Here is a 27,993-nt window from a genome sequence, read left to right on the forward strand (position 1 = left end):
AATATTTGTGTAGGTAAGTGCTTCAATAGAAAAGTTGAGTGGAGTAGTCACCCCTTGTTATACAAGATATGAATAGATAAAATTCAATATATATGCAATGTGTCACTGAAGCTGGTTGTTATCTTGGTGTCATTATCATTAGCACCCTGAAACTGTTCAATTAGGATGAACAAATTCACTTGCAATACATTGAGAAGTTATGTTGCTTTTACTAAGTTTCAACATAAAAGTTACCAGATACCAAATTTCCTCTCTGTTTTTAAGATGTCTCATGTAAATCATCAGAAGTGTTACACAAAAGATGCACCAGGTATGTGTACACCTGTTCGCATTTATTTATTTGTTCAATTATATTAACATGCTGACTAAATTGGTCAAAAGTATTCCTATATTCTCTGTTGACCATGTTGACTCTTTCTAGGAAATATTGCCTTAAAATAGGCCTTTAATGTTATTTTTACCTATTTGTTGTAATATATGTTTGCATATTATGCAAAAACTTTAATAGATAGAAACTGAAAACAGAAAATATCATCAGCATAAAATTATAAGTTTTTATCTAAATTCTAGTCTTTAATTTTGGAAAGAGGCCATTGTTGAACATCAACATACATCAAAGTTTGTCTGTATGACACAGGCTTTTTTGAAGCCTCTAGAGGGTTTTGACCATGGTGTCTGTCATCCTTCAGCACATGGTTTTAGATTGGCTACTTCATATTTCCATACTCCCCCTATAGAATAACAAGATTTCAATAGCATTAATGCACACTTAAATCATAAAATGGAAAATATTTTCAAGATAATGGTTATGTAAACAAATGCTGAACTAACTTACTTTGTAATTCTAATGTACACATAGTATAAAAAATAACAGAATGAAATATATATTTTTTAGAAAAAAAGTTATTTACCCCAGGACCATTATCGACCTCTCCAACAGTCAGACAAGCAGCATTTACAGAATATGGTTCTAGAGATGTGGCATTTATAGAAGCAATTAAAACTCTCAGAGCAAAACTAGTAGAGATAGCAGGTATAATAAAATATGGGTAACCATAGGTTGCCTCAGGAGAATATCCAAACATAGCCATTAATATTTATTCCATCTGTTTTAACTTTAAAAAAGAAGATGACACAGAAATTAACAACAATAGATTACTGTACTGCCTTCAACAATGAGAAAAACCCATACCTCATAGTCTAGTTCAATTTCTAAGCAATCTTATTGAAATACAGACTATGTGTCCACCATTTGCCTACAAGGAATTGACAACTCTCTACTTTCTGATTTAAAGAGCTTTCAGGATCAGCTGGTTTTGTCCTAATGTTACACACTTTCAAAAATTTGATGGCAGAAATTTCATTGGCTGTTGTAATATTTACCAGAACAGAAAGTACAACAGAGAGTTGTCAACTCCTTTTAAGTGAAGTGTGGACACTGGATCTATATTTAGGTCAGATTGACCATTTAGATAAAACTTGTAAAAATATCCCTTCATGTGAATTATATCAGCTGATCAGAATCAGAACAAGAAAAACATGAAAAGAAGACATTAATAAAAAAGATTTGACCTACAAATATGTTAAAACTTTGTAAAAATAAAGCACTTATAAGAAATGAAAATAATAGTTTTAAAATAACAGTACATTGTATATATTTGTTGTGGAATATGCTAAGGAAAAGACAACTCACTTGCCACAAGTTTTACTTGGCTTTTTTTGCTTGCAGAAGTATCCAAAGACGAGTTCACATGTGTTCCAATACAGGGCAGTGGAACCTTTGCTGTGGAGGCTGTATTCCAAACAGCTGTCCCCAGAAAGGGAGGCAAGGTACCGTAGTGTATAAGCTTTTTTTCACTTTCATGTTCTTTACTGATCATTCAATTATTATTTCTTTATCATCACTCAGAGGTACATTTTTTTATTATTTTTATTTACATCACAAACATTCTCTCTACCATTACAGTCTTGCAAAATACTACTTTACATAACCAATAGTTTCTCTATGGAAACAGTTTAGAATAGCACAATAAAACCTTTATAAGATTATGCATCTTAATGTGACATGTCTCTTATAATTCTTGCAATCAATCCTTATTTATTGAGTTAGTGAAAAAATGGAACTAACTGCAATGGCAAAGTGGCAATCACATTATACCTTTGCAAGTGCAATGCAGGTTATATGTCCACCTTAGTTTACAAATCTCTTCAGTGTTTGTAACTGTTTTTTTTATGTCCCATTTATGGGCTCTATGTTTTCTGCTACTCTCTTCTCAAATAATCTTAAGAGAAAAAAATAGTTATAAGTCATACATATTTCAGTTAAATGTTTGATTTTTTTTGTGATAAGAGTCGCTGGTCTGTGCATCTGTTCGTCCATTTGTCGTCCGTCTGTCTGTCCTGCTTCAGGTTAAAGTTTTTGGTCGAGTTGTTTTTGTTGAAATTGAACTCCAATCAGCTTGAAACTTAGTACACAAGTTCCTTATGATATGATCTTTCAAATTTTAATATCAAATTAGAGTTTTGACCCCAATTTCACGGTCCACTGAACATGGAAAACGATATTGCAAGTGGGGCATCTGTTTACTATGGACACATTCTTGTTATTTCATGTGTTCTTGGCTTTTAGTGTTTATTCCATCTCTATTTGTTGTTGTATTCCCTAACTCTTCTGATCTAGGATTTTAATGTAATGTCAAATATGTTTGTTGATGTCTTTTCAATCTCATGTGTTCTTGACTTTTAGTGTTTTTGCCACAGATATATTTTTTGTCTTATATTCTTGTGTGTTCTAAGCTTTTGATGTGTATAAGTCACATATGTTTGTTTCTGTCTGTTGTATATCTTTTTTTATGTGTTATTGGCTTTTGGTGTTTATGTTACATATGTTGTTGATGTATTTTCTATCTCAAAATTTTATAAAAATTGAAAAAGCCAAACTAATTTTAGTGAAGGTGTTGGGTACCACCTTAAAACAACAAAAAAAAACCACCAAAAATGACATTGAAATTAAAATGAGTTTTATCCTTTTTCATTAGTAGCTCATTGGGCATAATGAATGGACACTTGAACAGATAAAGATATTTAAGTTTATAAAACATGGCCCCAAAACATATGTTTCACTATTGATTATTGAAATGTAGCATTCTTTTATTAAACAGCTTAGATAAATTGATCATTGATTAATGTTGAAAGCAATTAAGGATTTATTTTGCCTTATATTGAATAAAGCTGGTGCACCACAATAGTTAAATGATTACTCAAAAGTTGTTTTTATCTTCCCTCACTTTTGTTATATCAATTAAAAGTTAAATAACTATAAATGAAACAAGAATGACGTAACATATTTGAACTGTAAAGGAGTAAGTTCGGTAAAGGCAATTATTGGCCCCGATTATCAAGTTCAATGCAACAAGATGAAAAATGGGCGAAAGTTAAATAGAACTATTTTTGTTAAAGTTTTATTCCAAAGCATTTGCTTTTTACATTAAATCAGAGATTTTGGCAATATTTGACAAAATGGGCCGAATTTCAACCAAATTTAGGAACAGGAAACATGGAGCAAGTGTCGACAAACCAAATATTCAATATAGACATGTAAAATATCTCTACAAACATTATTGTAAAAGATCTTTGTTGTCGATGTATGCCCACTTTGTTTCCTGTCCGATGGGAATTTATCCATTTTCATTGACTTTTGCGGGGAAAATCAAAATAAGTACTAATTGTGACGTCATAAATAAAACGCAGGAATGTAAATTTTCAAAAAATGTCTTATATATTTTGTGATTTTGGTCAATAAATCCTAATTTGAAATTTAAGCTAAAAAGGGGGGCCGTTTTAGGACCATACCGAACCTACTCCTTTGAATTCTCTCTGACTAGTTTTAAAGTTAGGGTCAGTTAAGAATATGACAATTATTTGCAATTGGATTGTTCATTTTAAAGGAAAGAAATTATTTTTGATGTACTTCTTAGATTATTGTAAACATGTCACAAGCTTTCAAAACGTACCGAAAAATCAATGGCCTTCACAGATTCACCTTTGTTTTCAGTGATGAGCATTATTTTGTATAATACATTTGTAGTTGTCAGATAGACAATATACAGATATTAATAACATTTTTAACCCATTTTAGATATACTTTTGTGAATTTCAGGATGTGTTATAGATATCTACTATGAATATATTTAATGCTAGTTCTATGTGACCAAAATTAGCCAGTCATTCTTTTAATTGTAGAGTACTATGAAAAAGTTTTATGATGGGTCTCAATTTTTGTCGAGCCTTCGACTTTAGAAAAAGCGAGACATAGCGATCCTACATTCCGTCGGCGGCGTCCACAAATATTCACTCTGGTTAAAGTTTTTGAAATTTTAATTACTTTCTTAAACTATCCTTGAATTGTACAAAACTTGGACAGAAGCTTGTTTATGTTCATAAGATAGTATCCAGAAGTAAATTTTGTAAAAATAAAATTCCACTTTTTCCTTATTTTACTTATAAATGGACTTAGTTTTTTCTGCCAGGAAACATTACATTCACTCTGTGGTTAAAGTTTTTAAAATTTTGATAACTTTCTTTAACTATCCTGGAAATGTACAAAACTTGGCCAGAAGCTTGTTTATGATCAGGAGATAGTATCTAGAAGTAAATTTTGTAAAAATAAAATTCTATTTTTTCCGTATTTTACTTATAAATGGACTTAGTTTTTTCTGCCAGGAAACATTACATTCACTCTGTGGTTAAAGTTTTTAAAATTTTAATAACTTTCTTAAACTATCCTGGAATTGTAAGAAACTTGTTTATGATCAGAAGATAGTATCCAGAAGTAAATTTTGTAAAAATAAAATTCCATTTTTCCCATATTTATTACTTATAAATGGACTTAGTTTTTCTTCCAGTTAACATTCCACGGAACCCTTACAAATTTTTGGTAGGTTATTGACAAATCATTGATTCTAACTGTACCTTCCTGAATTTGAGAAATTTGGTTCAGAATTGAACAAATGTTTCAATGTACTTGATTTCTCTCATAGATCAAAACCAATGAAAAATAAAATGATAGGTAAAACCATAATCTTTAGATTTTCCATTATTTATTTGATGTCAATTGTATGTCTTTATTTTTCATTTTGATAGGTGCTGATACTGCAGAATGGAGCCTATGGAAAGAGGTTGGCAAAGATTTGTGATGTAATGAGTGTACCCTATCAATTAGAAAGTTTTTCAGAGGACTCAAAGGTTGACGTCAGTAGGGTCGCAGAAATTTTATCTAAGGACAAATCCTTTACAATGACTAGTATAGTTCACTGTGAAACAAGTTCAGGTGTTATAAATCCTGTAGAAGATGTAGGGAAAATTGTCAAACAAATCATTCCAGGTATTTTTATATGTTTGCTCCTCAAGCCTTATTCTAGTTAATAAAATTAAAACAGGTCTTCTTTTTTATAAAACATTTTTATTTGCTTGAGAATCTGTAAGACATGTTACCAAAAATTTTATTCCACCATGTTACATTTTGAGTGTTCAGGGTAATTCTTATGATTGCACACCTTGGAAAGATCTTTTGGTTGCTTACATCAATGTCATTTGGATAATGGCATAAGGGTAAGCAGTTCTTTCTCCATTGTATGACAAACAAACATCTTTTGATAATTTATATTCTATGTTTTCCTAAACAAGGAAATGATAATGAGATTGAAGCTATTACAATGGAACATATCTTTGTTGTACTGTGACTCAGGTTTCCCATAATAGTCAACTAAATCAAACGTTGTGAAACAATCACAGAAAATTTCTATATTCTTGCTGCACTAATGGCACCAGTTGCACTTTTATGGACAGGAAAAATTCAGTGATAAATTATATTAGATAATTGTAATAACTAATTGATAAAAAAGGAAAGAAGAAAGGGCTATGTGTAAAATTTTAATTGAAGATTTATGAAGGATTGAAGATTTTCTGATGATTTTCAGAAACACTTCTTAGGTCATCTTCTTTTTGAAGTGCTCACAAAAAGAATTCACAAGCTAAAGGCCGAATAGTAAATTAAATTACCATATAAATGTACTGGGGATTCATTATTATTAGTTGGATACCCATTTTCGTGGGTTTTGTGGGTACAGATACACCTCAAAATTTAATGTTCAATGAATAGCAAATTTTCTATAAGATTTAAAATATTTGACCTTTTCATGACAAAATTTCGCTTTATACATGTACATTATTTGTTATTATACATCAAATTTCATTATTGTAATTCTTCTTGCCTTATATTTTTCAGATTGTATATTCTTTGTTGATGCAATGAGTAGTTTTGGTGCTGTACCACTGGACTTGGTAAATGGAAACATTGATTTTCTAGTGAGTTCGGCCAACAAATGTCTTCAAGGAATCCCAGGATTTTCTTATGCTATTGCTAAGAAATCAGTTTTAATGAATTGCAATGGTAATTTTATGAAACTTGTTTAGCGCCAGAAATTTAGAATTCAGCATTTTGGTGAAATTATTTCATGATTTTAAATCAGAACTCTATGTGTAAAATTTTAATTGAAGATTTATTAAGGATTGAAGATTTTCTGATGATTTTCAGAAACACTTCTTAGGTCATCTTCTTTTTGAAGTGCTCACAAAAAGAATTCACAAGCTAAAGGCAGAATAGTAATCTGGATATGTCCAATACATTTGTAATATGTTGAAGAGTTCATTTTTATCTTTATAGTTAATAAGGACTAAAATGCTGAATAAAAAGTTAATTTTAAACATTCTAGACTCACTGAGTTCTTGAACATTAGAGGTTTTTTTTTTAATGTAAAACTAGAGTACCTTACTGGTAAACCATAGACGGAGGATAGCAGATCAGGCCTTGAAGGAATAAAACTTTTCTCAGTGTTGGGAGCACAAAAATCATGCTCGAAATATGAAATCCAGCAATTTGATTGGTTGATTTTCCAGTCTGAGTACAAAAATCATGTTTGAAAGTTTTATGACCGTGAGGCCTGGCCTTGCGGTCATACATCCTTCGAGTATGATTTTTGTGCTCTGAGCACTGAGTAAAGTTATATGACTTCAACCCCAGGTCTTTGTAAATAATATTATATGTATGATATTCACACCAAGAAAACTAAAAGTCCTTAAGATGTCCTATATTCTTTTTCAACAACAGGAAGGGGTCTATGCAATTTGTCAAGCTCTTAGTCCCTCTGAGTCTAAAATTGTTGTTAATAAAAATAAAAGATATCAACACCAAATTTAGCAAATGAAAAACAGTAGTTTTGTTACATCTTTGCTTAAAAACTTCATCATAAGTTGGAGTGATGTTATTAGATAAATATGTAAGCATGTTGTCAAAAGTTATTTGGTTGTCACACAGATCCAAAATGGTTGCTCTGAAACAGTCTGCTCAACTTGTTTCAGAATTCGTGTTTTAAAAAGTAAGTATTTCTTTATAAAATTATATAGTATTAGGGCATATTAGATACATTTCAAATTGTTTTTTTATCAATTTAGATTGTAATTATCACATTTAATATTTAATATACAAATTTGTTTTACAGGTAATTCTCGTAGTCTTAGTCTAGATTTATTTGACCAATATGATAATTTGGAGAAAACGAATCAGTTCAGATTTACACCTCCTACACATACAATGCTGGCATTTTTACAAGCTGTGAAAGAGTTTGAAGAAGAAGGAGGAGTTAGTGGAAGAGGAGACAGGTATGCAGTAAAATTCAGAATGAAGTTTTTTAATGTCAATAATGTTTTTGGGGAAAGAGGGCTTCAAGCCCTCAATCCCCTATGGGGTTGACCAGAGTGACACTCCCTCACATCATTCATTTTGATTTTATACATGTTAAATTGTGGAAAACCCCCCAACAAAACTTACCTAGATTGAAGAGAAGGAGACCCAGAAATGAATAGTTTGACTTTAAACACTTTTTTACACATTTCCCTTCTGTTTCTCACGAAATTATCGTCTTTACACTATTTACGTTTATTTTACAATCCGGAAAAATTAGTATGACGAGATATTCTAAATATATCCAACCTACATTGTATTTTATAGTGACGTCATTCTTGGAAGAAGCAGGGATATCCTTCACCAGTTCACTGGTTATTTAAATCATTCTTAGAGATCGTGCACTAATTACAAATTTGTATTTGTTAAATCTAAACATCATATTTTTTACTGTAGATGATTAAAACATCAACATGCAATACTTTAATTTGTAGGTCAACAACTTTCAAATAAACAAAGATCGTGGGGTTACATGAGACAGGGGAAAGAAACGATTTTATTACTTTTTTCGGGTCTCACTAGTTAGAGACAAAAAGCGTCAAGAAGCGTCAAGAAGACTATTTATCGACAAGAAAAAAATATTCTTCTTGTCGCCTCTTGTCGCTAAATTTCTTCTTGTCGCTAATTAGTGAGACCACTTTTTTTCTGTAAAAATTCTGAGAATCTTCCTCCAATTCATGAGCACCTCAATTGATGAGTAATTATCCACTTAAATAAAAGTTAATGTATTTAAACACTTCAAATGTGACATTTCATTGGATTAGTAGTCTTCTATTAAAACAAAATTTTTGTTTACCTACATAATCATTGTAATGGTAAAAAAAAAATGATATAAATTTGCATTTTATAGTTTAAACATATTTATTATTTACAAATATTTCAAAATTAAGATTTGGAAACAAGCTTCACACAGTTTACATCACTCATATTGTTTTTTTATTAGTACCTGTTTCTCTGTGATGAGAGTTGTAACTCAGAACTTTTACAATGGAAATTTAAAACTGAATAGATTTTTCAGTCCACACTTTCTAAAGAAAAAACTTAAAAATCCAAGAGTACTGTCACAAAAAATGGAAAATGGCCCATGCCTGCAGTTCAGTGGTACACAATCAAGATTTAAAAAAATATTGTAGTTGTGAAATGACAGAATTCAGTTGAGTTTTAGATAATTAGCTATCAACTTTAATCAAATGTTTAGATTTAGAAGATGTAGATCTCTTCCATTGGTCAAAATTGAATCCTAAACTAAGGAAATGAAATTACATAAACAACAATTGATTTCAATATTGTCAACATTTCTTCATGTTCTAGCTGTTCTCTTTTTCATATGAAAACTATCAAAAGATACCCCCCTTTCCAAAAACATAATTAAATAGAAACAAGGGCTGTCTTTCTCCTCAGAGCTATTCAGCTCTTTGATTTTTTTTTGTGATTATGAATATTTCAAAATGAGAAAAATTATTGAAGTGTTTTATTGATATATACTAGATAGAACATGTCGAAAAATGACTAGAGTAAGCTGTGGATCAACTTTCAGCAAATAAATTTGAAATAGCCATGTAATAATCTAATGCAGAGTGATGTCACATCATCTTTTATATGTTGACACACAACACCTTAGATCCTCTCTACTTCAACCATCTGCAATAACATTGTGAGAATCTTTCTTTGTAACGTTATCTTATTTGAAACATTTATCTTGACAATTTAGTATTTTCACAACTAGCTAGTTTACTGTGTGTGTTTTTGAATGCATTTAAAGTCTTATACAGGTAACAATAATGGTTTATTTGTAACCCATGATATTTTTATATTTACTGAAATTTGTGATAAGAAATCTCAAAGAGAGAATGCAAAAAAGACCATTGTCACCAGGTTTGTGAGAACAATATTTTCACAATGACTATGGTAAACTTTAAGTTGTCTCCTGTAGTACGCAGGTATTTTTCAGGTGCTTTGGTTGATAGTTGATTCATTTTGATGTCATATCATTGGTCAGTTCCTTAGAACAAATGCCATTATTGTGCTCACAATCACAAATGTGTTCCTGGGGTCATAGAAATACAGGGTGATTGTTGGTCTGTCCAGTCTAGTTTGGCCTTTCATATGTAAAATTCTTGGCAGATTTTAATATGTTTAAATAAGTAATGTCTGTATCAGTTCAAAAATCAGTGCCAATGAAGAATTTTTTAATGACTTCTACCCTTAGAAACATTATTTTATGGAAAATTGCATCGCTAGCACTTTTTTGTGTATAATTCTTGCCAGAATTTTATGAAATTTATATTGTAGCATTATCTCCATTGAGTTCCAAAAATCAGTGCCAACAATTTTTTTTAAAGAGTTGTGCCCCCTTAATAAAAACATGCATCATTACTGATCTCATTTGTACAATTGTTACTAGATTTTTATAAAACTTATGTGATAGTTGAACATGATTGTGAGCACAACAATGACATTGCTTCTCTCAACCTATCACAATGTCATGTACGAATTAAAAAAAACAAGGTTGATTAATTATTTCAAAAGAGTTATGCCCCTTGAAAATTTTTGATTATTTTGAAATTGACTTGCCCTTGTATTTTGGATAGTTTAAATTATTGCTAGTCAGGAGACTTTGGAACTCTGTTTTTTAATTGCACTGGAAAAACAGAACAAATATATGGGAGAAACAAATGCTACTTCTGTTTCTTTTCTCTTGATAGTTAAATATATTTTTAGTAGATTTTAACATACTTGTAAACACTTACAAATTTAAAATTTAAATTAAACTTTCTTTATTGAAGAAATGGTTTTACCCATTGGCAACAGAAGGAAAAGCTATGTTTATTAATGTGCATCTGAACAGTTATATTAAATCAATGTCCTGAAGATATTCTCTGATATTACATGTGCCACAAGTTTCAGCATTTAATAATTACCTTTAAAAAAGACTGTCTTGCTTACACTTGTAGAAAATATCTGATCTTCAATATCAGTTTTTGTGAAAATTTATTTATGTATATTTTTGGAAATCGCAGCATTTTTTTTTTCTCTCTCAAAAGATACAAAAAGAACAGAACCATTCTTAGAGAAGGAATGAAAGACTTTGGTTTTGAGGAATTTCTGGACAATAGCCATGAAGGTTATATTATCACATCATACAAATATCCTCAAGATCCAAACTGGAATTTCACTACATTCTACTCAAAACTGAATGATAGAGGTATGTTCAATATTATTAACCAAACTGAAAAATGTTCACACTCAATGCTCACAGATATTTAAACATAGGCTTATTGAAGTAATTTTAAACTTATATAAATCGTGATGGCCATAAATATCCATATATAATATAACCTTTTAGTGATCTTTTGGTGTTTATTGTCCATCTATAGTTCTTTTTTAACCTTTCAGCATTTTATTTACTTATTTTTTTACAGGGCAATGCACCATTTTGTACCATTTTGCAGATTTTAGAACTTCTTATCAAATGGCAAAAGGTTTTACTGTGAACAATTTAAATAAAATTTGACATTATTTTGTTTGATATCTCTGTTCCTGTAGAGTGCCTTTTTCCATACAGCCAAATGTGTTTTGTAATTTATAGAGATGATAGATAAACTCCCATCATAGGACAAATTATTACCAAAGATGCCTTGGATGAGGTTATAGAAATTGAAATGATAAAACAATGAATTATTTTCAAAATTATCTCCCTTGCAATGTAAATTTAACATTAGAAAATTGTTCTATGTATTATCTACCTTACTTCAAGAATAAGTTGTTGAACTTTTTCTTCCAGTCATTTAATATTTTATGCAAATAAAAAATACTTTATTAAATTTTAATGGGCAGAACTAAGTTGGCATATGATGTTTTTTAATAGTAGTTTTCAGTGGCGGATCCAGGAATTTTTTTAAGTGGGGGCCCACTGACTGACAAAAGAGGGGGCCCGCTCCAGTCACGCTTCAGTGATTCTCTATATAAGCAACCAACTTTTTTTCCAAAAAGGGGGGCCCGGACCCCCTGCCCCCCCCTAAATCCGCCTCTGGTTTTATGACATATAATTATCATTTAAATTTAAATTTAAAAATAAGGCAACCACCTGGTGGAATGATTTTATCTTGAGATTTGCTTTAATAGCAATTTTTTTTTTTTACCGTTCTTTAAGTTACATTTTTTAAAGTAAAAGATTTATAAAACATCAATAATAAATAAATTAAATACTAGTATCTAAAAAAAACTTTTTAGTAGCGTTATGCACTGTGTAATAGATAATATTTTGACCTGAATATGTTCACTCCACAGAAACATTAACATATTATTTTCGAATTCAAAAAATGGTGACTGCAATTAACTGAAGCAGAAACCAAAATATTTGATCTCCTTCCCATGAATCTTGACCTATGATTGAACGATATCTCCATTTCTGAAATAAAAGGAATTGAAGCTTTTTCCAAAAGCTGGAAAATTGAAATTTATGAATATAAAACATATGGTGATTGAAGGTATTTCATTATCATTGATTTACTAGTGAAATAAAATATTAGATCACTTTCAAAGTGAAAAATCACCTTTGCAATATATTTTCACATTCTATGGATAGTCTCCAAGCCAAAAAGACAATTTCATAATTGTAACTTTGCTCAGAGCAAATGATAAAAAGGGAAAAAGTAGCTTATAAGACTACTACACATTTATTGTTTTGGTTAGGAGATGGAAATCAGAAAATTTAGCTCTTTGTATATCATGATTTGAAATTTTGTCTCTGCTCTTGTTCATTATTTACCTCTTGTTAAAAAACTAAACAAAACAAAATAATATTGTCAGTAGATTAGAAAAGTGAGTAGATTTAGTCAGTTTTTGACAGTTTTTCATGTTAATGTCACACTTATTTGTCATGTCAAATTGGTCTCTCTTAAATGGAAAACATCTGTACTTTATTCATAACAAATTTAGAAGAGGAGAAGATGGCTTGAGATATGAAGATTAATGAAGCACACTTTTTAAAAGTACTGTTGTATAACTTTTCAAATGAAAATAGGTAATGACCTTGGTAACATTTTTTAAAAGGTGTAAAAGGTCATTGACCTTGTTATGTCATGCATGTCCATTAAGGACTATATACCATGTGGAACAATCATGTGTTCTGTGCATGATGTTTATGCTCACTTCCACAATGCTGTATTTGTTATGACGCATTTAGTACATTTTTTCTGTAAATAAGTTTGATATGATCTTCACGTGGATGCATTGATAATTTGTTGATTCATTGATTTGTTTTGCCATTCATAATAAACAAATTGTTATTTTATTGGTACAAAACATCTTTTTGATGATAGAAATTCTCTTCACCTTACTGTCAATTCAATACACCCTATGACTATTAAGTAATCAACACCAGTTGAACTATAGCTGAGAAAACGTAGCTCTATTGTCCTTTGATTTTTTTTTTGCCATAGGTCTATGGTCCGCAAATATCAAAAATCATCAAAAGGACCTTAAGAGCTACGTTTTTCGCAGCTAGTTGAACTATTGACTCATACAACAATTACTTTTACATTGTGGTGTCATATATTTTGTTTTATGACGTAAAAAAATTACGGGAACCTTTGTGTTATCCTGAAATGGCGAACAAATAGCGATGAGGTGTATTGAAAATCTTAAAATTAAATCAAATTCCTGAATAATTTCTTAGAATAAATTTGAATCCAAAATATGAGAAGTATATAATTATACTTTAAATCATTGGGACACATACAATACTGTAAATATAAAGTCTTCAAAAATCATATTTGGTTTATATTTCCCATTTAAATAAAAAAAAGTCAGGTAAAATACCATTACATGTATTTCTGTATACGAAAAAAAATAATGAAAGTCCTAAATAGTTTCTTAGAACTAAATTTGATACCAAAAACTTTAATCATGTTTGAGTCATGAAAATTGGGACATTACACATCATGACATGTACTGTGAATCTTAAGTATTCAAATTCATATTTGGTATAAAGTTATATTTGGCATTTATTAATAAAATAATAAAAATATTTTAGTCATAATAAAATAAACATATTCCAATATATGTATATGAAAAAATATCTTTATTTTGGGGAGGTTGTGTTTGGGGGGATTCAATACATAGCTACATTCAGTTGTGCTTCTTTTAATATACTTCACAAAGTTTTAGTTTACACTTCCAAATAATAAATGAGAAACAGAAATTTCATTACAAAAAGGCAAATTGTTCAGTTTCTAATGAATCATTATAAGCTACAACTGCAGATTTACATAACATGTTTTAAGTACTTGTCTAAAGCCATGCATTGTCTCAGTGGTTGAATTTCTTGTCATGTTTTTGTCTGTTTGGTATTGATAATTTTATGTTTATACTTAAGGGTCAAATATTCGACCTGTTTCTGATGAATTTATTTTACAATTTATGTTATGTCTGACAAGAAAGAAGACCTCATACCTATTAACCTGTAGCACGTGTGTAGAGGGAATCTCCCCCAATTTCTCTTCTCCAGCGGTGCAATTTATTCACATATAGGTACATTTGATGTTTATTGACTGAGCATGTTATAAAATTAAGTTACATTATTTACAGAATGTCTATCGTTTAAATTGATTTTATTAGTGGAGAAGAAACTGTTTTAATAATGATAATAATAATATCTGTATCATGTAATTATGATAATAACTGTCGAGAGTGATATTATAATATTAATTCTTTTTCTTCTTCATATAAATGATACCACAGTTATTTGTACGACTAAATTCAACTCTTCCCTCAGGCCCACAGGAAATACAATAAGTTAATCATAACATGCAAAAAATTCAAGAAAACTTAAATAAAAAGTTGTAATAAATGTTAAGTTAACAATGTAAAATAATAGAATTTATACATAGTATACATTTTTTGTACATATATAAAAGGGACATTGATTTAATTATGTTTTCTATTTATATTATTTGTTCTGTTATGTAATGAGGAAAAAAGTTTCAGTGTGACAAAATACATATGATAATTTAAAATGTGTAACATTGTACTATTATCATCAATAAGATATACCCTTTTTAAACATTTTTGTATGAATGGGGTCATTGGGGGGGGGGGGGGGGGGGGGAGTCATATAGGACCTTGTGACGTGAAGGTTTTTGTTGTTAAACTCAGTTTTCTTCATTAAGATGTATTGATTGTGTTTGAGGTTGATTTCTTCAAGGATGATACTATGGCAGTGTTCTAGAGAGAAGATCCTCTCTGATTTGGGTTTTTGGCTATTTCTAGTGATTGGAAGATCTTGTATTATGTATTCCATGTAGTCTCCACCCACTATCACCTATCATTCTAGAATGTTTGTATATATATATATATATATATACATTGAAGATGTACATCTGATTTTGTGTAACATTTTGATAATATTTGCTTGTTTCCATATGGTGAAATTAGTAAATTTTCTGCAGCATTTTTTGATTGAGAGTATAATTAAGCTCCTAAAGATTTCGACCAAGAACTTTCAAACTTTCTAGATTGGTTGTATATATACTAGTTTTGAAAAATGGCATTTGATTTTGTTTACACTTTTTGATGATTTTTGTCAAATTTGTCTGTCCCCCTAATGCATCAAATACTGGATCTTTGCCTGCTAACCTTTCCTTACTATTATTTCAATTGATGTTTCTTAGATCATATCACATACCAGACAGTATTGCTACCAATGTCACTATCTTAACCATTTAAGGTGGTACCTAACACTACAGGGATATAACTCTGTAAAGTCAGTCAAACGTTTTAATTACGTTGTGTTGTGAAAGGAATTTTAAGCTTCTTAATGATCAAAATTGGTGTTTGTCAAACTGCTATATAACCAGTGTAATTTTTCTGACAAAACGGTTGGTTCAACCTTTTTTATTTTTTTTATATTTTTGTTTAAGGGTCAAAGTAAATACTTTGGCAAAATTTTATGAAAATTAAACGAGCCAAATTAATTGTAGTGAAAGTGTTGGGTACCACCTTAAATGGCCTTATTGCAAACCATTAGTATTGCATTCAGGCCAAATTTTAGTCTTTGATGATTTTTTTATTCAAATTTGTTTAGATTTTTTATCTGTATTGTCTGTATATTTTGTGTGTTGTCATCATGCATGAAGGTCAGGACACATTTATTTAGAAAGTTGAATTTTTTTTGGAGGTATAGAGCACATTTGTCACCATCAAAGACCTTTTCACATAATGTTTGTTATAACATTTTACATATCTGAATTGCATATTTATTATTAAGTTTATCTTTGCCTGTGTACTATGTTTCCTAGGCCTTTAATTTGAAAGTATCAAACTATACATGAATTTTAAGGAAATCAACCAATAATTGACAAAAAAAAACACTGTTTTTTGCTGAGTTATCTCCCTTTCCAATGTTCATTTCCATAAGAAATTTGAAATGCTGATTTTGAGTTTTCTTCAAGTTAGATTTTATGGGACATTTTTCTGTGAGTATTTTGTTTTTAATGCTAAAGATTAGAACTAAAACATTTTCTGTTGCAATTAATTAGAGGTTCAAACTTAGAATGACTGCACTAACTATATATGTGTGGACAACGGACATCATAGGACAATAACTGAAGTCTCAGACTACTTTCTATGCACTCAGTAAAAAAATAAAGGATAAAAATCATCACATTTTGACAATATATCCAAATTGTGATATATGAGCCCTTTGTGAATTATGTACTTAGAAATTTGTTATACCTTGACTAATCATACATTTATATATATATATTTTTTTTATAAATTTGAAATTCAAGGCCATACTTGGCCAAAAGTTAACCTTGCCCTTCACTTTCCTTCTATACTATAATATATTCATAATACCTAGAATACCCTAGGTTAAAATGACTACGTAATGAGGAGATTGAATTTAATTTGGGGATGGTTTACAGATATGCAAGGAGATCTGTTAAAATATTTTAAAACCATAGTCAAACGTTCTTTTGTTGCTGATGAATAAGATTGAATAGATTCTCAGTATGTCAATAATTAATAAGAATATAATGTCTTTAACAGAGAAAGGGAAGGATATTTAGTTTTATGATTTGTAAGTTAAATTTTCCCCAAATGTTTACCTTTTTACATTGTATTGAACCTACGAGAACTACTTTTATGACAAACATGGATTTAATTTGAGTTCATCTTTTTTTTATTATATTTAAATGTGTATTCTTAAAGCAAATACATAATACTTTCCTAATATGAAATTTTTCAATTAAAAGTTTATTTTTTAACTTTTTTTTATAAAACCGTTATGCCAACATGATGTAGTGTCAATTAGTCTAAGTAAACACATATTATACAACATATTTCAAGATTTTATTCATAACCTCAAACACATACTTGTGTACAAGAGGACATGAGATCTTTTAAGAAAAACTTATTTTGTTACTGTTTACATAATCTTTAAAAATATCAATCAAATAGGCGACACATCTAAAATATTTGTCAAATTAAGGTTTTGAATCTGATTTCAAAATACCTTCTTGTTAGTATGTTCTCTTGTTTTTCAACTGAAAGGTAACTTCCAAAACTTGGTTGCATAAATGTTATTGTGCCTGTCCCAAGTCAGAACACAGAGGTTTCACAGTCTCTTCCTGATTTGGAGGGGGTACTGAGATTTTGGTATTTGTCTTATCTTCTCTGTAGACCCAGGAATTTTATGTTTTATCTTAAGACCCGAGCAGTAGTCCTGTTTAAATCTAAAAAACTTTTTTGAAAAAAAAAAATATTCTTAAAAAAACAAAGTTTTATATTACTACTGTATCAAATGTTAATTCATCCAAGTCAAACTTTATAATGTAAGTGTTATAAAAAAAATTATTCTGAACAATAAAGTAATGTTGGGAAATATGTTAAGCAAATAGTTTTAAGTCCATTGTGAAGACATTTTCTTAAAATTATGTGTCCTTTATTCTTTTTGTTATGTTCTCATTTGAATATGCAAAATGTTTGTTCACAGCTATAAAATTACAAAAAGGATAGGGCAGTAGGTCATTTATTCTTAATATTTGTAAGTTAAACTTTCTAAACTATTGCGACTTCATTCTGTTTGAAACTCTTTGAACTGTAGGATAATATTTAATTTGAAAGACAAAAGTTCTATTTGAATTTATCATTATAAGAGTATGAAATTGCGGTATGATTACCAATGAGACCACTATCCATCAGAGTAAGAAAAAGTGGATATAAGCAATTATGATTTCTTTTCCCTAATGTATTTTTCACATCAATGTCTACTCATAAAATTTAGGTCTTTACCAATAGATAAAAATTCGAACAGGATATTGGTTATACCTCATGTTAAAATGTCAGATTTTGATTGGTTAATATAAGATAAGTGTTATTTATTTAAAAAATAATGTAATTGCTATTTTGAGGTTTAAATGGAGATTGAAATTGATTTTTTTATAAGACTCCTGTATAATAAGGATCAATAAGGGTTTTTGATAACGATTGGTTAAAAGAAGATTATTTACTACCATTTATGAAGTCTCCAAGGAAATTTTATGATAGGAAGACAGACAGCATACATTCAATTTTGTACAAAATATGACAGAAATTGCATATATTAACATATTTCATATGAGCAGGAATTTCAGTTAATAGTCATACAGGGGTGGATAAGTAATATTCAGTGAGTTCCTGCTGGAAAAATGTCAACAAGTATGTTTTATAAAAAAAAAAGAAGATCAGGTATGATTGCCAATGAGACAACTCTCCACAAGAGAACGAAATGACACAGAAATTAACAAATATAGGTCACTGTACGGCCTTCAACAATGAGCAAAGCCCAAACCACATTGTCAGCTATAAAAGGCACAGAAATAACAATGTAAAACAATTCAAACGATAAAACTTAGGCCTTATTTATGTACAAAAATATGTATGAAAAACAAATATGTAGCACTTAAACAAACAACAACCACTGAATTACAGGCTCCTAAGTAACTATCTGAAGTTATCAAAATATTTTGTACTACGCAGTTCATTTAGCATAACCATATCATATGTGTCTTGCATTTTTAGTTAATTCCTTTACAGTAATTTAGTTTTAAAGTTCATCTTTTATTTTATGTTTAAAATGAAGGAAGTACGTACTTAAAAAATAAGCTTCTTTGGATTACATCACAGAAGATTCATTGAATTATTTGCACCACGATTCTGAGTGACATTACCAAATGCAATATTTGATATATATATTGAATTCATAGCTGAATACAAATTGTACATGTTTTTGAAATTCAATGGAGTTTGTCAATTTTTAACTCTAATAGGGTGTAAACATGCACTTATGACATGCTTTCTTTGATTTTAGTGCAATTTGTGGTTTAGATATACTTTCATAGATCAAAGATCATCTATTTAAAAGCTTCTTTATTGCACTTTATACAAACTGCAGCTTTAAAATTCTTATATTGATATGCACTATATTATTTAGGAAATCAAGCATCCAGAAATTTGTTCATTTGAATTTTTTTAAAGAATTAATTTTATCCTCATTCGTAAAGATTTCATGGTTTTGAATTCTGCATAAAAGGCTAAAGGAAATTTCTGTTTAATTGTACACTTGAAAGCCTGGTTCATCTTTCCTTATAATATCCACAAAAATTAGTAGCCTCAGAATGATAATGAACTCTGCAGTATTATCTAGGTGTTATTTAAATATATTTGACAAGGTTAATGTGAAAAATATGATGATAATTTAACATTAATGTTTCTAATCTGCTTTTACTGTGACTGGACTGTAACTTGTAAATGTTGACGTCAACTGCAATTATTGCAGTTGACGTAAACAATTTGACCAAATTGTTCTACTGGTCAGAAATTTGAGCAAACTGCCAAAGAAAACTGTCAAGTCAAGTTGTGAAAGTGCAAAGTGATAAAATAAAACAGTTGAACATATAAAAAAGAAGATGCATTGCAGCAATATGATTGTCAATGAGACAACTGTCCACAAGAGACCAAAATGATACCTGAACATTAACAACTATAGGTCACCATAAAGCCTTCAACAGTTTGGTTTGATAATACAATTAGCAATTTGGTCCGAATTTTTAGTAATTTAACTACAAAAAGTGGAGAGTAGAACACTCACAGTCATTTCACAGTAAAAGTTATTATTATTTTCTGTATTCACTTTGATTAATTGAAAAATCATCAAAAGGTTTTTTGATTGTGAATAGAAGAACAATAAAATTCACTATCCTAGAAACAGTATACATTTAATTTTGACACAGAAATTGATTCATATGACTTGGTTTTAAATTGAAGGCTAAGAAGCTGTTAAATCATCTAGCTAAATGTTAATTAATTCAAGCTATCTATATAGAAAAAAACTTTCTGGAATTCTTCATATTTTAAACTTCTTTGTAGTTTCTTTGCAGTTTAATAATGTAAGGTTTTCTGCTTACAAGACATATTTAGTAAAACATTTCATGAATTCTAATAAACTTACAGTAACTTTGATAAGTCAGTAGATATGAACAGTTGAACTAATTTCTGAGATGTGACAGTTTTTACATGTTCTGTAATTATATACACTTCTTTAATGAATCTTTTCTCACCCATACTAATTGTGTTTATTTTTTATTAATATTCTAAATTGAGGTAAATGAGCCGAAGCGAAGTTTCAGAAAGCTACATTCATACAAAGTGAAACCTTGGAAAGATTGTAACATTCCAGTATATATGTACTGGCCTGTAATGAAAGTGACCCATGTTACAAATTTATGTATATGTGGTCACCATGAATAATTCAAATGTGGTTAACATATTTCATTAAGGCTGTTTCGTAAGAATTATATTTATCACCGAGGACATTCATGTGTCCTGTAGTTTACATGTTTTATGTTCAGATTCACAATGTCTTGCTTGTTGTGTAATTTGTTAAATGTACAACTACCTTTATATGTGAATTCCAGTTTTAGTATGGGTCAGAAAGGTTGGTTCGTGGTTCTACTTGTGTGGGGAAAACACACTTTTAAGATATTTCTTTGATCGAAACTACAAATTGCACTAGAAGCAAACATGTCATGTCAAAAGTGCATATTACATGGGCATAATTACATATTTGTAATATACATATCAATATTTATAAAAGAAATATCCTTAAGGAGAAAAATTGATTCACCATTGATGGTTTTGTCTTGACTGAAAAATGAATCACAGAATCTGGAACATTAAAGTGACATTATAAATCTGTCAGTGTTGACCGCCTTAATTAAAATATCAGAAGAGCTGGTTTTTATATACTGCATGTGGATTCATTTATTTTAGTGGGTATCAATTTTTGTGGATTGAAAATTGGTATCCAACAAATAATAATGAATCCACAGTATGCAAGGCTTATTGTCTAAGTTTCTATCTGGTATCTGTTGAATGTCCTAACTGGTATGACATCATTTTTGTCGAGCCTGCAACTTTTGTTGCAGAAAGCTCGACATAGGGATAGTGATCTGGCGGCGGCGGCGGCTGCTACAGCGGCGCGGCGGTGTTAGCTCACTTCTTAAAAGCTTCATATTTTAGAAGGTAGAAGACCTGGATGCTTCATACTTTGTATATAGATGCCTCATGTTACAAACTTTCCGTCAGTCACATTTCCAATGACCTTGACCTCATTTTCATGGTTCAGTGACTACTTGAAAAAAAAGTTCAGATTTTTTGTAATGTTAAATTCTCTCTTATTATAAGTAATTGAATAACTATATTTGGTATGTGCGTACCTTGCACGTTCCTCATGCCTGTCAGACCGTTTTCACTTGACCTCGACCTCATTTCATGGATCAGTGAACAAGGTTAAGTTTTTACGTGGTCAAGTCCATATCTCAGATACTATAAGCAATAGGTCTAGTATATTTGGTGTATGGAAGGACTGTAAGGTGTACATGTCCAACTGGCAGGTGTCATCTGACCTTGACCTCATTTTCATGGTTCAGTGGTTATAGTTAAGTTTTTGTGTTTTGGTCTGTTTTTCTTATGCTTTATGCAATAGGTCTACTATAATTGGTGTATGGAATGATTGTATGGTGTACATGTCTAGCTGACAGGTGTCATCTGACCTTGACCTCATTTTCATGGTTCAGTGGTCAAAGTTAAGTTTTTAAGTTTTGGTCTATTTTTCTTATACTTTATGCATTAGGTCAACAATATTTGGTGTATGGAAATATTTTATGATCTATATGTCGGTTACACAGGTTTTATTTGACCTTGACCTCATTTTCACAGTCCATTGCTAAGTTTTAAGTGTTTTTCTTTATTTATAAGCAATAAGTCAACTATATTTGTTGTATTGAAGAATTGTTAGCTGTACATGTCTGCCTGGCATGGCTCATCTGACCTTGACCTCATTTTCATGGTTCATTGATCAATGTTTCATTTTCTTGGTTAATCTTGGGTTTATGTGACAGTTGTAATAAAACTTTATATTTAGGTCTATCAAGATAGTATCAAGGATTAGTAAAGAAGGCTAGACATTTCAGTGTGTGCACTCTTGTGAAAGTTCATATGACAGGGATAGGTTTATTAATTACTTTGAGAAATTGGTCAAATCAGGAAGTGTTATACTCCTAAAATGCAGAATTTTCATTTTAGGCAAGATTTTTGGGGAATTGTTTTGATGGAGACTTTTTTTTTTTAGTAAATCCTTTTTACTGGGAAAAATCATACATGGTACCCAATTTCTATTCTTACCCTTAATTATCATTTATTATTTTGCAGACCTAGAATTCAATATGTAGGTCATGAGGACACATAAGAAACTAAATACCAATGAGGACTCTACTTCTTCCATTTTAGTTAGTATAACCATGCACCAGAATCCCCTCCCAAAAATCCTTTTAAATTCTTATTCTGTGAAGAATAATGCATGAACCCACAATAACCTTTAAGTTTCTTTGTGAAAATTGAACATAATGTTAGCTTTTGCAATTGTTTGATCTCAAGAATATTTGTTTTTGTTAAACATACTTAAAAAACTTTGAAAAGATCTATTTAAATTTTTTTAATTTAGATTATGTTGAAACTTTTGATTACGTAATAGCAATTGTGTACATTAGTGTCTAACGATAAGCTTAATACATTTAAATCCATTGGGGAGCATAATCAGGGTGGACAGTCATGAGTGTATAAATTCACTTTCACGATGTCATTTCTTCTTTTGGATAGTGAATACAATTTAAAGAAAAGAATTGTTTAAACTTCATAGGAAGGAGGGGCTTGATATAGGATTTGGATGTTATGGCATGATAGCAATACATTTATATAAAGTTTAACTAATTTATGTCATCCTGTCTTGCAGTCATTCTGAAATCAAATAGTTATTGATATAATATTTTAATGTCTGTAAATATTGAAGAACATGTTAAGGATTGAGGTCAGTTTTGTTTTGTGTGACCTACTAATCACTGACTTATGACCTTTAGAATTTTGAAGCAGGCAATGACAATTTATCTTATAGTGTGGTAACAGTCTAGACAGAATTAAAAAGAAGTTCAAATGAATAAAATCTTGTAGATGTAAATGAGACATCTGTTTGAAATTCCTGATGGTATTCAATATGCTTTACTGGTTTTAACACCAAATTAACTCCTCAATCTGAAAATAACATCATTATCATCAAAAGCTCTTTTTGAAAATTTTCAATACATTTAAATTAAGGAAAGAAAATAAATTAGTGTGTGTAAGGCTATATGCAATGTGAAGTATTGCCATGATCTTATGGCAACTGTCTTCATCCTCATCCATCATCGTGAACTTTTTTTGTAATCTTCTCCTCTGAAACTGCAGCAACTTCAGTTTTCATGCTAAACTGCAGGCCCAGTAGCTGGAGGCTTGTGAAATGGTTTTTGAGCTTATAAAAATCGTTTGTACAAGTCAACAGTCTAACTTAAAATTTTCAAAAATTGAGCTGCAGGCCTTTAGGTTTAAAAGTTTGAAGTGAAGACTGCAACTTTTTCTATCAAACTTGACTTTGAATGAGCCACTGACCTTCTTCAGTTTCTTTAATCAATAACCTTTTAAACAACATTGTAGACATGTCATTGTCACAAGTTTAGATGTTTTACATTTTGATCCTTGCAAGAATCAAAATGTATAACATCTTTATCATTGTGTAAGTGACATGTCCAAGATGTAGTTTAAAGGATTATTAGGAAATGAAGAAGGCCAGTGTCTAAAAAAATCCTTAAAATTACTTTTATTTCTCATTAATGTAACATATTTCCTATTGGAATTTATAAACGAGAATACAAATATTTAGTCCAAAGAAAAAAAAATGTCATTCATTGGTATAATTGGTATAAATGAGTGAAGAATTTGACAAAAAATTTAGAATTCCTTCATCACATATTGATAGACTTAGGAGGGCAAAGCTGAATCACTTAAGCATACCACTCATAGTTTGGTTGTAGGTAGAGATCCTAATTTATATTGTCTTATTTCATAATAATTATTTTTGTTTTGCCTCTGGCTATTTAACCACATCTATATTTACTATGAAATTTATTGTTGTTGTCTGTGGTGTTTTTTCGTGAGGCTATTACTAGATGTACAATATGTAGGTAGATCAGTGCTTTTAGTTATAAATGTGGATTTCCTTTAAATTAAACAATCTTAAACGCTTGAGGTTTTAGTTTTTCTGCATTGAGTCATGTTTGTCTGTGCAAACTACAAAGGATTAAATATATGTTTCCTTGGTCTATTTCCTTGTTCATCTGTATAAATGAAGGGTTGGATGAATAGAGTATAATGAGCCAAATCTGCAGAAATATGTACACCAAAAAAATAGGGCAAAAAATTTAAGATGAAGAGAATAATATGGTTCTTAAAATAAAGAACAGAGAATTATGTGGTACTTGATTATAAAGATTAGAGAATTATAGACAAAATATAAAGAAGCGAAAATATTAGACAAAAAACATGAAGAAAAGGGGGAAATTATAGAATATAGAAAAAAAGGACCCTATCTAGACCATCGTTCATTGCACCCCTTACAGCCATCAATTATACTTCCATATGAATAAATTGTAAATTCTTGACCTTCTTGATGGGGTTAAAAGATATTTGTCAGACCTTGTGTATTGTAATGATTCTTAAAAGATTATAAAACTTGTCAAAAATAAAATGTTGAAACTCTTTTGAGAAAATCTTCTTTTAGTTGTGAAAATACAAACACTATATGCTATAAGATCAGGTTTGTTCTCTTGAGAAGTTGATGGTCAAAATCATTTGGAAAAGTATTTAAAATTTTATTAGAATATCCTTTGTAAAGATGCCTAATAGCAAGCTTATCAGGTCACACACATTAAGGCATTTGGTCTTTATACAAGCCTAATGCAACATTAAAGGAAAGTATATTTCAGTCTTGTGTACCAAAAAAGATTGTTAACTTAGCAGGAGTTATTTAATTATATATCAGATGAAAAACATGACTGCACGAGAAATTCTTAACTGTAAATTGGTTAGTTTCTACAAGTCAGCTTATTTTTACTTCTTTTAATGCCATAATGTTAAATTCCAAGTGTGGTATTGGTTTTACTCATTGTTGAAGGTGTACTCTGACATATAATTGTTAATTTTTGTGTCATTTGGACTCTTCTGTAGAGTTGTCTCATTGGCAATCATACCACATTTTTTATATTTTTAAACTATTCAGTATTTTATTTGTATCAGTAGCAATATTATTGCTTAATCATGTCTAAATATAAAATGATTAGATATTTACATTAGGTGAGTGACACCGACTCTTTGAAGTCTTTTTTTAATGTAATTGAATTTTATTATCAGTTCCATGTTAAAATGTTATGAATGATGATTTTTTTTTATGGTTGTTCTGACCTTTAAAAGGGACAGATAAACATGCTAAGTATTAGCTGCGGTATCGTAGCTCTTTAGGTCCTTTTGAAATTTTTTGACTATTTGCAGACCGCAAATAGTCAAAAAATTTCAAAAGGACCTAAAGAGCTACGATACCGCAGCTAGCTAAGTATTACCTTAAATAGGGACAGTCTATACAAATTTTGTCAGGCTGAACTGAATAGTTTCAGTCATTATAAAATTAAAAAGAAAGTGGTATGATTGCTAATGGGACAACTATCCCCCATTCATGTTGATGTACAATGATGTAAGAAACAAATTGAATGAACAAAACCCATTTCATTTAGATATAAGTTTCGACAATAAAGACAACAACACTCATGTTTTTTTACCGCATAGTATCTGTTTATTGGGTCTACATGTTTCGCCTAGTAGATAGGCATCATCAGGTCCTGATGATGCCTATCTACTAGGCGAAACATGTAGACCAAATAAACAGATACTATGCGGCAAAAACATGAGTGTTGTTGTCTTTATCGTCGACATATTCATTTTTTTCAAGATGGCTGTGAATACCTAGCGGTATCCACTCGTTTTTACCCTACCGCACAATCACCACACAAGGTGTTGGTTCACTTATATTTTTATTTTTAGATATAAGTTTGTAAAATTTATTAATGGGATCACCTTAATCAATACATACAGTGAATTCAAGCGTGCTTTTATGTTGTGTGAAACTTTTTTCTCAATGTAAACTAACTGATTTATTGAGAACTATCCTATAAACTATTATAAGTGTTGATTGAGTTACACAGCAGTTACTGTCTACTGTTATAGAAATTTATGCTGATTTTTCTTCTTCAAATTTATAGTTTTAGAATTTCACTAATCTACATGCAATTATAATATAAATCTGCAAAAGGCTGAAGCCCATTAACAATCTTTTAAAAAAATGCCTCAGACATTTCTATTATCAAGGCCACACCAAAGGGTTCTTAAGTTTAAAAGCACTAAAACTTAAAATGCCTCGACATATATATAATCAAGGCCACACCAAAGGGTTCTGCACTAAAACTAAAAATGCCTCGACATATATATTTTATCAAGGCCACACCAAAGGGTTCTTAAGTTTAAAAGTACTAAAACTAAAAATGCCTCAGACATATATATTATCAAGGCCACACCAAAGGGTTCTTAAGTTTAAAAGCACTAAAACTTAAAATGCCTCAGACATATATATTATCAAGGCCACACCAAATGGTTTTTAAGTTTAGAAGCACTTAAACTTAAAATGCCTCAGACATATATATTATCACGGCCACATCAAAGTGTTCTTAAGTTTAAAAGCACTAAAACTTAAAATGCCTCCGACATATATATTATCAACGCCACACCAAAGGGTTTTTAAGTTTAAAAGTACTAAAACTAAAAATGCCTCAGACATATATATTATCAAGGCCACATCAAAGTGTTTTTAAGTTCAAAAGCACTAAAACTTAAAATGCCTCCGACATATATATTATTAAGGCCACACCAAAGGGTTCTTAAGTTAAGAAGCACTAAAACCTAAAATGCCTCAGACATATATATTATCAAGGCCACACCAAAGGGTTCTTAAGTTTAAAAGCACTAAAACTAAAAATGCCTCTGACTTATATATTATCAAATATTTTAACTTAATGAAAACCAATTTAGAGTGGAAAGATACTGTTAAAGATGACATGCTTAAACTTAAAATAATACTAAACCCCACATCTCACAGTCAAATCAAAAATACAGTTTCCTTTATAAGACAGTCATTAGAACTGAGGACGGGAGACCCAAAACAATAGTTTGAACTGATACATTTTATATTTTAATATTGTACTGTGTATTTTTGTATATATGTTATGTTTGTCACAGATCATGTTTTTGATTTATATGGCAATACAATTATTTGATTTGATTTGATATATTATCAAGGCCACACTAAAGTGGTTTATAAGTTTAAAAGTACTTAGAATTCAAAATGTCTCAGACATATGAATCATTTGATAATATCTTCAGTCTAAATGCACTTGATTTAATGTTGCCTTTATTGGTTTACATCTTGTTTGTAATAATTTGATTTTAAGTTGAAAAGTAAATGTCTATTTCTATTTCAGGTTACGTTATTTACCCTGGGAAAGTTTTGAATGCAGACTGTTTTAGAATAGGAAGTATAGGACATATATACCCAGAGGACATGAAAGGATTGTTAACTGCAATTAAACAAGTACTTCAAGAAATGAATATCAAAATGAAATAATAAAAAAAAAAAAAATAACGATTTGGTTGTTTAAACTGATATTTAATGTAGAGAA

At 30.1% G+C, this 27,993-nt stretch overlaps 1 protein-coding gene across 1 annotated transcript; it reads left to right on the forward strand.

Annotated features, from left to right (window-relative positions):
• The first annotated feature begins 9 nt into the window (after positions 1-9).
• On the forward strand, positions 10-27,991 carry LOC134710432 (2-aminoethylphosphonate--pyruvate transaminase-like). The gene is made up of 8 exons (XM_063570791.1): positions 10-310; positions 896-1,033; positions 1,730-1,830; positions 5,143-5,383; positions 6,287-6,451; positions 7,560-7,719; positions 10,846-11,006; positions 27,796-27,991. Exons 1-8 carry the CDS (start codon positions 166-168, stop codon positions 27,936-27,938), a joined length of 1,254 nt encoding a protein of 417 aa, XP_063426861.1. The 5' UTR covers positions 10-165; the 3' UTR covers positions 27,939-27,991.
• Positions 27,992-27,993: the final 2 nt, after the last annotated feature.

Source organism: Mytilus trossulus, chromosome 3 (genome assembly GCF_036588685.1).
Source record: "Mytilus trossulus isolate FHL-02 chromosome 3, PNRI_Mtr1.1.1.hap1, whole genome shotgun sequence".
Classification (NCBI taxonomy): Eukaryota; Metazoa; Mollusca; class Bivalvia; order Mytilida; family Mytilidae; genus Mytilus; species Mytilus trossulus.